The sequence below is a fragment of the Balaenoptera acutorostrata genome, chromosome 7 (assembly GCF_949987535.1).
Source record: "Balaenoptera acutorostrata chromosome 7, mBalAcu1.1, whole genome shotgun sequence".
Lineage (NCBI taxonomy): Eukaryota > Metazoa > Chordata > Mammalia > Artiodactyla > Balaenopteridae > Balaenoptera > Balaenoptera acutorostrata.
Genome location: NC_080070.1, coordinates 29112414 through 29126297, shown reverse-complemented (window position 1 = coordinate 29126297; position 13884 = coordinate 29112414). Strand labels below are relative to the sequence as shown.

Sequence of the window (13884 nt, the reverse complement as noted above, 5' to 3'; positions counted from 1 at the left end):
TCACTCTTACATTGATTATATGTAGGGATGACAGCAGTAAAGACAGAAAAGACTAATCTCACTTCTCTGCAGACCTTGACATCTGTTAGTAATCTCACAATATTTTGAGGGAAGAGGACGGGTGTAGGGGAAAAGATTATATATAGCAATATTAGTTTAGCACAATTTACTTTGAACAAAAATGTAGCTATAGATTTTAAAAAGAAAAACTTCAAGGTCCTCACTTAAATTTAACCACTGACAGCAGTGATGGTTAAAGGTCATAGATGCTTTTAACAAAATGCTTGCCAAAATCAACAAATGTCGTTGGTGGAAGACCCCGCATACACTGTCAGTTCTGCCTATATGCTTGCTACACTTCGGCCAATGGCACAATATGACTTCAAAGCCAAAGAATGACATGTGAACTAACAAATACGGGCAGTCACTGGCACTGCCATACACTTTCTCAGGGGTATCTCTCAGTGGTTCTTATTCACCAGCTAGGAAACCAAAGCCAAGGATTTTGACCTTGGACATAAATGTCTCTGACCTCTACGCATAGGGTACTAAGAGACACTTTAGGTTGGGTCTCACCAGGACTACGGGGGCTAGTGTATTCTTATGAAATATCAGTCAACAACATGACAGCTCAAAGTAGAAAAGAGGAAGGAGAAATGGTCCCTAAAGGCCCAACAAAAAGTGGCATTAAAAGAAAAGAACATTGATGTGACACCTTCGGGGCTCACAGTGGTCGATTTTCTTTCCCAAAGACCATTAATCTGATTTCCACACACCCACTCTTTAAAAAAGACAGTGAGGCACACAGTGTGTTGACTCACAAATTGCCATTTGAGTTGGACATCAATGCTTTAGCATATTATCCAGAGAGATTTTCATCAAAACAACAAAACCCACATCTTCAGGCCTCTCATTGTTATACAGATACAGGTGTTTATCTACCAGAAAAAAGGAAGAGGCAAAATAAGGCAAGAGATACAATTTGGAAAGGCAAATGAACAAAATTGCAGTTCTGCTCTAGGTCTATATTATCAAAATGTCCCAAATAGAGACATACCACCATCTTAAGAGGAGCATTTACTAGAGTCAATTCTAGAAGGAAAATTTGCAATCATAGCCGATTCACTATGCTAGGATTTAAAGGGCTCTGGCAAACAAAGGTGATTTGTTGTTTTTTTTTTTTTTATAATGCTGCCCTAAATTAGGCCTATAGTAATTTAAAATATTTTTAGATACATAACCAGAAGTGCTACCATCTAAAATAATTATTTGGAACACATTACCTACCCAGTCAATAGCTTTGGCAACCAGATTTTCTGGGTATTAATAAAATTAACCACGGAAAATTAAATCAAGATCTAAACCTATAATGAAGTTTACTGAACAGAAGTATTATTAGATATCAAAAATTAAACATATGGAAGCAAAGTATAAAAATTAGTATAAAGAAACTTTAAAATATTATGACTAATTCTCTGTGGCATCAATGTCACAATCATTGTAATTTGAAAATCAAGGCTAATTTGCTTTTAATGTATACTAATGTCCTTATTTAGATAAAGGCAAAAATGTATAACAAAACACTAGAAAAACAGCAAGTTCAAATAGATGCACACGATATGGAGTTTTATTTTTAAAGCACACAAATTTCACCCTCTTTAGTACTTGCATAGACAAGCTGCAGTTGAATTTTCTCTCTACATAAAGTGCTAAAAGAGAATTCATCTTAACTGTAATCTTTGGTAAGACTCAGTTACATCTTCAGGAGATTCTCCGGGTTTCTTAAGTTTTCAGAATGTCACACTTGCACATGGGGCATGTCCTATGGGCTAAAAGCCAGGGGTCAATGCATGCCTTATGGAAAAAATGTTTGCAAGTTAAAATACGTACTACATCTTGAGGCTTGTATATGTCAAAGCAAACAACACAATTGTTTTCATCTGGATCTAGTTCCTTATCCCCTTCTTTGAGCACTTGCAGTTGAAGCTGCCCAATAGCTTTCTTCACATCTGCCTTTATCTGTCTTCGCCTCCTGGTGGAAGAATTGCGCACTCGAGGTCTCCAGGCACAGTACAGGAACAGGTAGGCCACTGTGGCAGCCAGAAAGGTAAACAGAGACATGACATAATGGCTCAGCCAGGGCATGTGCATTCTCCCCACTTCAATGATGATCGTCACATAGAATCCTTTCTGAATCAAGTGCAAAAGTTCCATGCCTTTCAGGTTGCCTATCATCACTGCGACCATATTTTCCGTTCCCTGGTGAGACATGGGAAATACTTTGTTGCCCGTACCTGGATAGTTATAGATGATCACCCCATTTGCTCCCTTCTCTGCTGCCACGTTGATTTTGTGTGTGAAAGTACAGCCTCCCCGTTCAATGAGGGCCAGCCAAGAGTCTGCTCGCTCAGGCCTGCTGAAATTGGTCATAGGATTACAAGCGTTCTGATTCCATCCTTCAGGAAGTACCACCACACCAGACACTCTTTCCAGAGGAGAATGATTCCCGAACACTCCACTCTCTCCTAATTCTGATATAATCTGATTTCCCACCTGAAACGTTATATTCAGGTGGGCTGTCCAAATGGCTTTTCCTTTTGAGTCAGGAAGGCTAAGTAGTAGAAAGATGCTAAGCCTCAACAGTCGAGATGAAACAGAACTGTGAATTGAAGGAGTAATTCTAAGTACGCTCATTCCTCCATTTGCCTATTAACTGACAAACATGAAGAAAAAAATAACAACCGTTGTAAAAGAAAGTAAAGAAGCTATCTTCAAGTGTTGGCAGTAGATAATTAAAGCACGTAAATGGAAAAGGTCTGCGTGGATCAAAGATATCTTGCTCCTTCCAGCATTTTTATTTTTGGTAGATTATCTTTCTCATAATGAAACAGAATAACAAGATTTGTTATTAGTACAATGTTATTTCAAGAAAATTGTGACTTCCTAATGGGGAAATTGTGACATCAGAGGTAGTTAAGCCAATCCAAGAGTTTATACTAGTGCAGTGCATACTGAAATCCTATTGGCCAAAAAGCTAGGCAGCAATGACTCATGATATGTACTAATCTGAATAAACTCTAAAGCAAAAAAATAAATAATTTTTTTAAATACTTTGAGTTTCTTTTCTACTTCTGGATAGGCTGAAAAGCTGCCGAAACACTTTTTACTCCTTGTTTTCCTATCTATAAGGCAAAGGAGAAATCATTCATGTATGAGTTTATGTCCCTGTTCGGTCACCAGTTCTTAGTTATGGTTCTGTGCTACCCAATATGCCATTCTATGCGAAGCAGGAACAAATCATTCCCTCTCTCTTCCAACATTAAATGCTTACCCCAGGCCTAAAGATTCAACATGAGGGTAATGTAATATAAACTTATACTGTTAGTCTGATATATTGCCATCTTGCAAGGCGAATTCAACTTTGTTCACTAAAATCACTACCAAGAACCTATACTATGTGCTGGGCAAGTACTAAGTATGGGTCATATATTGGAGAAGACACATACACCTACTTTGTGGAGATTATCTGGTGAGGGCAGATTTTAAACAAAAACACAAATGTGTAACTGCAAGTTGTGATAAGAGCTCTGAAAGGAAAACAGAGTATCAAAAGAAAGAACAAATGTAAAGGGGACCCAAACTTTGATTCGAGGCCAGAGGCCCAGAGCATTGCTCTCTAAGAAAGTGATAGTCAGTCTGAGGCTGGAAAGATACATCAGCATTATCCAAGCAAAGTATGAGCTGAGAAGATTCCGGGCAGAGGAATCAGCAGTTTCAAGACCCTAAGATAGCAAGGAACATGGCAAGTTACAGGATCTGAAGGAACATGAGTTTGGCAAAGCAAGAGAGGCAAAAGTTAAGGTGATGAGGGAAGGCAAGGCCAACAGCAGTCAGAGGTTCAGGATCATGAACCATAGACTAAGGATTTTGGATTATGTCCGAAGGACCAGAGAAACACACTGAAGGGTTTCAACCTGGGGAGGTGACTTAAGTGTTTCAAAATGTTCACTTTTTTAAAAGTGCACTTTGGCTTCCTGAAGTGGAAAATGGATTGGAAGAAGAGGAGAATAAATTGATGAGTGTCTTCTTTTAGGCAAAAGAAGACAGTGGCTGGGACTCCTGAAATAGCAGTAAGGATGTAGAGACAGACAAATCAAGTTACTGTAAAGGTTGAATTAACATACGTGGTAACCGGAAGGGCAGTAGTGGGCAGAGCAAAGGATGACCACAGCAGCTATCACAAGTCACTACATTACTTAGTTGATGCAAACTGTAGACTCTTTACTGCTTTAAAGTTGCTTTAATGCTTGTTTGCGTTTATTTTATATCTTCACCTGACTTCACTCAAGGAATCAACAGATTGGCAACACTCATTCAAACATTGTTTACTATACACAGGGCACATGCTATGCATGTACCAGGCATACTATAAAGCCCTGGGGATGCAGAAAGAAAAGACAGCCTCCGTTTGCTTGTGTGTGAAATAGACAGCAACATTTAAATCAGAGGCATGTTAAGAATGCTGTCATTTTCACAAAAGGAATTACTGTACTCCCTGGTCTGTAATATTTTAGTTAACATTTGCCGTTAAAAATAAAATTGGAACCAATCAACTTGCCCCATGCACAGAATTTTATGCAGGCAACATTTCAGCTCACATCTGAACTGTCTTTACATGTAGACTTTTCCCAAGTTCAAACAGAATGTGAAATCCTGGCTTATTTATTAGCAAAGTGAAGCCTTACCACAAAGACAGTTATCATCATATCAGAGGCTGTTTGTTAAATATACGATTATTTAACATTTGAAGATAGAATTACATTAGTTTTTAAATCCTAACTTTGCTCTTTTAGTTTGCTGATTTTCAAGGTTGAAGGAGTTTAAGCAGTAACTATATGTTAGCTCAAAACATCTCAAATCTAAAGGTTCTTCATATGGTTGAAAAGACCAGTTTGAAAAACTTAGTAATTCATTGTATCTTCTCACCATACGAGGAAGCGGTTAAGGCAATGGCAGTTAGAACTTCCCCCCTCTCTTTTGCCTGAGTCTTAGGACAAACGCACCTATAAAAAACAATCCTTTATCTCTAACGTAGTGGTTCTCAAGTGGGGGATATTTTTGCCTCCCAAGAAATAGTTGGCTATTTCTGGAGACATTTTTATTGTCACAATGGGGGAGTACTACTGGCATCTAGTGGGTAGAGGTAAGGGATACTGATAAATATTCTATAATGCACGAAACAGCCCTGTGCAATAAGTAATTTTCTGACCCAAAATGTCGATAATAGCTTTGGGAGGGAGGAACCATCCCAAAACTCACTTGTCCCTGAGAAATGAGGCCTGAGCTCCTATCACAAAGTTTATAACTGGCAATACATCCATCAAGGAGGATTCCTCAACCAGTCTCCGCTTCCTGTTTTCTTTGAAATAGAAACAGTGGACACCAGCACAAGTGCCTATTAGTCCATGAAGCCTGATTAAAAATTGCATCCATTTGATCAGGACCATATCCAAGAGTCTTCTGTGCTGGGGCCAGGATGTCTGAACAGGAAAGGAGGGAAGTGGGCAGTGGGGGTGGGAGGAGGAATGGAAAATGGATAACTGATGTTACTCTAATCTGTGACTTTTAGATCATTTATTCAATATATAGACTTTCTATCTTTTTAACAGCCAAGTATTAAAGAGGTTTTCATTAGCCTACTTGCCAGGTTCAACCAAAGGAGACTGAAATATACTAAGGTTGGCTGATCACATTCAAAAACCCCTGCCTGTTCCACCTTGCCACTCTGCCTCTTTAAGGACAGTATGTTGATTTTTCTCTTATATAGGCTCATTTCATTATCCCCCAAGGTGGCTACTGCTGTTCCAGGCAGACCCCATTCAGAAGCACAAAGAGACTTTTCTTCTCCCATCTCTCTATATAAGAGCAAGGCAATTTTCTTTTCCAGAAACCTACTAGACTTCCTTCAATGTCTCTCTGGCTAGCAGTGCTTTAGAGACCCATGCTTAATGGAACCCCTGGAAATCAGAGTAGAATTACCATGATCAGCTAAGGTTAACCACGATTTATCCTGCTATGGAAAACCGCTTCCCTGACTGAGCACATGGCCGGAGGGAACATGAAGGTAATCAGTGCCCTGCCCCCAAAGGGAACAGGTATGAACTGGAAGGTGAGTGGGTAAACAAAGCTCCTGAGGTTTACCCAAAGGAATGATACTTAAATAACCATCAGCCACAACAAACACATAATATTCACTACACACAAGGTACTGATATGAGCCGGAGCCTGTGTTACCAGGGACACAGCACGGCCCTGCTCTCAGGGGTCATCATCTAGGTAGAAGAAGAGAGTTATACACCAATTAGGTACATCCATATATATATATATCTTAACTTCTAGGTTCTAATTAAAATTCAAGAAGGTTACCATTTTCATTAGCTTGGCGGGTGGGGGGAGGAATCAGCTGATCTCTATCCCTTCGCTATTCATCAACCTCTGTTAAGAATGCTCAAACGTCCAGAAATCTCTACTTTGAGAAGAAAAATAGCCAAAAACTATCTGGGCAATACTTTGTAATTGTATCTCTAAATGCAGGGAATACTGAAGAGACTTCAATAAATTACCTCACAAGTCACCGTATCCAGGGCTATGATATTATTAGAGATCTCTAGGAATCCACAAAACACACTGGATTTGCATTTAATCTTGAGAAAACAACTAACTGTATAGCGTTTCTGTGAGTAATTAAATGCATCATAATGGGATTTGACAGGAAAAGAATACTGACTCTAGTTTACTGAGAACAACAAAATAGCAAGTAATGCTAATGATAAATATTCTCTGAAAGAGATATCTTTATTTCTAAAGATTTTTAAAGGCATAACTTACTTTAAAATGTTATTATCTTCGATTGCAAATTGGTGAATCCTTATAAAAATTTCTTCTCAATTTCTCCCGTAAATTAGTCTCTACTCCCACATATTCTCCCAGACATATGCAATAAAAAATTATTCTCCACATACAAATACACTTTTCTCCACTTAATATTTCTGAACCCAGGAAAGTGTTCTGAATATGCTAAAATGAAATACAGGAAATTAAAAAACTAATATATGAATCTTTAAATTACTTTCACAGTCACATACTATACTAGAGGCAGGTACAGATGTGTAAAAGTCACAAAATTTACTCAGGCTCCTATTCATTCTTCTTTATATTAACCAATAAAATAACTTTCAGTATCACTAAAATCTCTGGTAACTAAGTATACTAGAAAGAAAAAATAGCCAAGACAGACATTTTAAATCACCGTATCACTAGCCACGATTTCTTCGCTAGGTAAGCCAGGATTACTATTCCTCTCTATTTATCAGCACGCCTAACAGTGGGATGCATGAGGAAAGGGTAACTTGTGTAAGAGCTCCAGAAGTCCAAAGCTCCAAGAAGCCTCTGCAACATTAAAAAAGGGGAATTCTCACTGACGGTTCTCAAACACCTAACACAGCACCTGGCTCAAAGGAGTTTGTCTGAATGAATGATTAACATGGTCAGGTTTACCACACTTGAATACTTTCCACTGCTTTAGTCTGGCCTTCATGATCTTTCCACAATCTAGAGTTTTGCAACAGCATCTAATCTTCCATCAGTGTTTCGCTCACCTTTAATTCACTGTTGCCAGAGCAACCTACAGAAAAAAAATGAAATTTACAATGGCATTCCTATTTGCCTAAAACTTTAGATGGCTCCCTCTATCCAAAGGGTAACACCCAAGCTTCTAGAAATGCAAATATAAGCCTCTCCAACCTGGTCCTCTTTCCTTCAATCCAGTCTCATTTTCTACTGTTATCAGTCCTGAACTGTATGCTTCTTCAATTCAAAGGGCTTATAGTTTCCTGTGCTCCTATTGCAGCAGTCACTATATAAGACCTTAGACAGGCTTTGTTCCTTTTACAAAACTCTGTCCCTACGGTAGGAACACTAATTACAAAATGGCCCAATTACTTCTCTCCCAGTGATGCCCTTTGCAATGTGACTTAGCAGGTCCTTCCATCAGGAGGTGGGATTTACCTCTATACCCCTTGATTTCGGACGGCCTGATAACTCAAGCTGGTGAACAGACTGGCACGGAGGTGATGATGTGCGAGTTCCGAGCCTAAGCCTCAGGAGGCCTTGCACTCCTCCCCTCACTCTTGGGCCCCCACCGTCCTCCAACAAATAAGGCCAGCCTGACAGAGAAGGACGCAGGTGCCCCAGCTGAGGCTACCCTAGGTCAACCTACAGATGGGCAAACATATGCAAGCACCCAAGATGAGCAGAGATGTCTCCATAATCCTGAGGTGACCACACATTCATGACTCAGTACGGCTGAGACCTCAGTTGCTTAGCCTATCTAGGCTCTTGAGCAGTGACAGATACTGACCTTTTAAAAAGTAGTTTATAAAAGAATACTGCCCTTATATTCAGTTTTTATACAGCAGCTGATATAGCTCCCCCTACAAAATGATCTACTCTATTAATCTCCAGGTCTGGGACTAAATCTTATTCTTTCAATACTCAGTTTCCAGCACATCGTTAAGTTCTCAATGAAGGTTAATTAAATTGATAGTGTCTTATCCTCCAAATTCTAACCTGTAATATTACTCATGCAATAATGCATCTATTTAATTTTATCTTCATAAGGGTGATCATTTTAGTTAGAGCAATAGTTAAATATACATAATAAGTTTAACCTTTAATTCTTCCACAGATTTAATACTCATAAAACTGAATTTCTTACAGCTGTACTTGAATGCTAAGATAAATGAGCACTTGGAATATGACCAAATTCTCTTAAACTTTAATGGGTATAAATCAAACTACATAAATTACACTCTCTTCCACATTCTGAATTCAAGTCAAGGTCTACAAAACTTTAACACTAAATTGAAAACAACTTTTTCTTCTCATTCAATCTGCCAAGTTAGAAGACAGAACGGCAATCAACAGAGTAGAAACACATTACTAGTAGTCTGGAAGGTAATGGGGGAAAAACCTCACACCACAGCCTGTGCATTAAGAGGACAGAAAGTAGCTGAACATTCTTCAGCAAACACAAGATTAAAGATTAAGGACGGTAACTGATGGTATTGTTATCTTTCTTTGAGCCCAGGACAAAATACATCTTAATATTAACTCAATCATTTAGACTGGATTTTTGTTCGAAAGAGCGGAGAAAAGGCAATATACTCAAAAAAGGAAAAAATAAATAAATAAAAGCAGAATCTTTTGAATAACCACCAGAACTTACCCTGTTCTCTGAACAGACCATTTTGCTCCTGTAGTTAAGAACCACCGAGGATGCGGAGCCTACTTTTGGAGCTCCGTCATATCAAAGTTGTCCTAAAACCCTTAGATTCTAGACCTTCTTAAGCCACAATCGGGGTCACTGAAGGTTTTTATAAGCTTTGTCTTCCTAACACCAGTCCCCTGGAGGGCGGTTAACTCTGAGTGAGCTCTTAGCAGTCAGAAATAGCAGGGCAGTGGTGATGAAGATTTTCCCACTTAGATCCCTTACTTTTTTTTTCCGATTCACAGGTCAAAAAACCTTACTCATTTACTAGGTAATTTAATCCCTCCTGGGAGGCAGCAGAGAAGAAAAAAACAGGAATATGGAGTCATCACACTAGCAGAAACTGTACTGAAGCACAAAGTTATGCGCGACAGACCTGCCATGAAACCCAGTCTCTGCCACGTGCTAGCTGTGTGCGGTAAGTCACACTGAGCCTCAGTTTTCTCATTTGTAAAATGGGGAAGTAATGCTTGCCTCTCTGGTACGCGGTGAGTATCAGATGACCTATTTCACATCTCTTTGTAATTCACTAAGCACACGGCTAGCAGGGCAGGGGCTCAGTAAAGGGGCCCTTTCCCCCTTCCAATTATATGAAGGCTCTTTCCTGTTTTCCACCTAATAATATTTTCTCATCCTTCAAGGCAGATCCCCATCTCCCTTTTGCAATCATCCCAGTCAAAACAACGTGCTCCTATTTTTTTTCTATCAATTTGACAGTCATTTAGTTTTGCCATATATTATATAGTGTAGTTAGACGCTTATATGTCTGGCTGTACTTTTGTTTGATTTAGAATGTCTTGGAAGGAGCAGTGTCATCTTATTTCTGTAAATCCTGTTTCCTCCCCTTGTCTCCAGCACAATAAAATTTGCTCAGGGTCCTCAACAAATGTGTGACTTTTCAAGCACTTATTCTTCAAAATATCAAAACATAGCAGCAGCTTTTGGCAACCTCTGCATTATACAGTCATCCATTTAAAAAAAATAGAACAGGCAATGATTTGACATGTCTTCCCTCAGCTAAGAATTACTTTGACAGCAGTTGTCCAGAAAAAGGTTTATTTAATATCACAGGATCAGAGGCCATGTGTCTCACATTTTCTCTCTAAAAGTCAAGAATTCCGTCCACATCTCTGTATCTGAAAAATGATATAAAAATTGAGTAACATACAGCCATAAACTAACAACTATTTCTAATATATAAGCAACTAGAGTCTACAAAATTTAAAATGCTCCTTTATCTTTTATATATCAAGATATTTATATACATATATATATACACACACACACCTATATAGATATGTATCAAGTCATAAACCAAATAGTCATTATCCAGAGAAAAGTATCAGAATAATTTTGTTCATTTCAGTGCCTCAAAGAAAGCCCTATCATCATATGAGCAGTAACAGTTAAAGCAACTAACTTTCTCAACAACCCATGAGGCCTTCTATTCCCAGCCCAAGACACACTCAAATCCTGCAACCCCTAGAAACCATCTGACTAACCTGGTACAAATCATGTTCTTTCTACTATGAACTGTCTCTAATCTTTTATCATTAAAAAAACTTGTCCTTATACTTTAGAGTAAAAACAGTATATATCATATATATACATTTTAAAATAAAAATAAATCAAGTACTATGTACATTTTTAAGAAAAAAAACTCTATTCTTCATTTTCCCACATCCTTTCTTAGGAAATTATATACTACCTGGTGATAGTTTTCCACAGGTGTTGAAACAACGTTAATTTACTTTTCATTCTAATAAAGGCTTTTTTGATTCTCAATTATAAGTTCTTGGGGGGTAGGATTTTGTTATATTCCTTTGTCTTCCTATAGAGCTTAGTACACTGATTTGTGTAAAATCAATTACTTATTTGATTTTTCATAATAAAAGTGATTCTCTGACACAAATAACTTGGCATGTCCTATTTTTCACATACGCTCCAGGAGGACAATCCAAGAACCACCTACTCAATACCTACACTATTCTCTCACTCATTCATGCAAATATTTATCAAGAACCTACTATGTGCACAGTTCTCAGTGCTGAGGCTAGAGCAGTGGTCAAAAAACCAATTTTCTATATTCATGAATCAATCTTTCTGTGTACCTGGGGATTCAAAGATGAGGTCAAGGTTGTATCTCACCCAAGAACTCTGATGTGATAAATAAGTAATGTGAAGTAAATGGCAGAGCGGTAGGAAAGGGTAAATCCTGCCCTAAGATGGAGCAGTTAATTCACACACAGTCCGGATACCCTAAGCTAAGGTACCTCAGTCACTGGTATGTTTCATGCAGTTTACAATAAAGCAGGCCAAACAGTACATCTGATCACAAAGCTTCCTTGACTCAGGTTCATGAAGCTCATGGAGCTGTTAAATTTCTATATTTAAAAACAAATCTTTGTTTCATATCATGTTTCACACAGTAGGTCTCATTAGTTTTAACAGGAATAGGAATTATTTAAATTCCACAGGTTTAATTAATTCTGCCTGGGTTTGAATCCTGTATTCACACTAGCTCTGCAACCTTGGGCAGCTTACTTGAACTTACATGCCCTGGTTTCTTTACCTGTAAAATGGGGAAATTAGCAGTACCAAACTTTTAGAACTCTTATGAGGATTAAGCAAAAAAATGTACGGTATCTAAAGCATTTAGAACACTGTTTGGCTCATACACAGACCGATATATGTTACCACCACTATCATCATCTTTATAGTCTTATTCACTTATTTTACTAGATAAGAGTGATGTCAGGGTCTTTAAGGGACTTTCTCAATCCTTTAATTCTAAGGAAGTCTCTATATTGACATAAAACATTTAGTATCACTTTTCCATATATAACATACATAACTACTGATGTACTGCATAAATGCCTGTTAACATCTGCAGCTAAACAGTAAGTGATTGCCCATTAGATAAAGTATTTCATGATTCATAAAGGATGCATGATAATACAGCTTGCTTATTATGAATATTATCTTCTTCATCTATATGCCAACTTCAAAAAACAGGTCCTTTTTGTTCCTTCACACCCACAGACCTCCCATGAAAACAAGAGCAAAGCAAAGTAAAGCTTTTGATTAGCTCTCCTGGCATAATATTTTTCAATACATTGAAAAAGAGCCTTGTTTCACAAAGTAATTGTTATATTAGTAATCCATGTCAAACTGCAAGAAGAACATTTATGCCACCAATGACTCAAGGTTTAATTTGAGACTTAAGACAAAAAGGTTATCATGTGAGAAAGCAAAAGTGTTTGTAATATCCACTAGGTTCTGGGCAAGACCTAGAACTCAATTACTGTTGTCCTAATGTCCATTTGATCGAGATTACACTAACAAAGATTATGCAGGTAGGAAAACTAAATGACCGATATTCTACATAAATCAAGAGGAAAAGTCATACAGTTAACCCAAAAATACATGCGACAGTCTCTTAACCTACAAGTATATAAAGTGGACATGGAATTTACTCTTCCCACCCTCTCTACAACTTTTGAATTGTTTCTAGACTAGATATCTTAAATTTTTAACTTGATTTTCTACATGTCATTTTAATTTCTTTGGTAAATTTTTTTCTTTAATACTTTTCTCTCATCAAAAATTTAATCAAATCAAACATTCATTCATAGGGCCATAGGTGACACAATTACAGAAAGAATCCATAGTAAACTGGAGAGACTGAACTACACAAAATTTGGTTTATGTTTATGTCTCAACAAAAATACATATATGCAAAATGGACTACTAGGTGTGGGGCGCAGATTGGGAGCAAACTAGAACAAAACCCACTGCCATACACAGGAATAAAACTACTCCCAAGGTGATTAGTGCAGTGTCCTTACAAACTACCCTAGCTGATATTTCAAGTGTAGTACTTTTATAATTTGAATTATAGTAACTTACAATGCTATTACTATTGACAATGCAAGCTTCAATCTGAGTCTTTACTGAATGCTTGGTGTTTAGCACTTTATGTACTAGCTCATTTGATAACCACAATAATGCAATGAAGTAGACACTATGAGAATCTCTGTTTTATAAATTAAAAAATTGAAGCTAAGCAAGTAACCTATTAAGTAGCTGAACCAGGATATTACCCCAATGTTTGATGTCTCATAGCCCAATTACCTTTGTTTTTTGTTTTTATAACTAGGTCCAGACATACTTATTTTCCATAGTGGATACTGGACAAGAGCAGCTCTTTCAATGCTGAGTTAGTCCCCCACTCTAATTTAAGACCATTAACTGACCCTAGGAAACACACTGTTCGGGTTTTGTAACAGGTGTCATCTCTGATTCCATCTGTAATATACAGAGCATTGCTCATTTTGCCAATTACTCACACATCTATTTTACTCTTTAACTCCATCAGAAAGGTTAATTACAAAAATTCAGATTCGTGTGGGTTTGTTTGCTCCTAAATATTTTCAAGACACAATATAAAAAAGAAAAATACAGAGAATACTGTAACACGCCAGTGCTCATCATCCAACTTAAAATCTGAATATTCTGGATATGTATTCGGTTCCTAGGGCTGTTGTAACAAACAA

At 37.7% G+C, this 13884-nt stretch overlaps 2 protein-coding genes across 15 annotated transcripts in view; both read right to left on the bottom strand.

Moving 5' to 3' along the window:
* CADPS2 (calcium dependent secretion activator 2) overlaps positions 1-13884 on the bottom strand; it is a 545377-nt gene that overhangs the window by 373866 nt on the left and 157627 nt on the right. The window lies entirely within an intron of this gene.
* RNF148 (ring finger protein 148) lies at positions 1783-2697 on the bottom strand. Its single transcript, XM_007177229.2, has one exon. It carries the CDS (start codon positions 2692-2694, stop codon positions 1783-1785), a length of 912 nt encoding a protein of 303 aa, XP_007177291.2. The 5' UTR covers positions 2695-2697.

Excerpts from the sequence above, each read along its gene's own strand:
- RNF148 (XM_007177229.2), bottom strand. The coding sequence starts at position 2,694 with ATGAGCGTACTTAGAATTACTCCTTCAATTCACAGTTCTGTTTCATCT.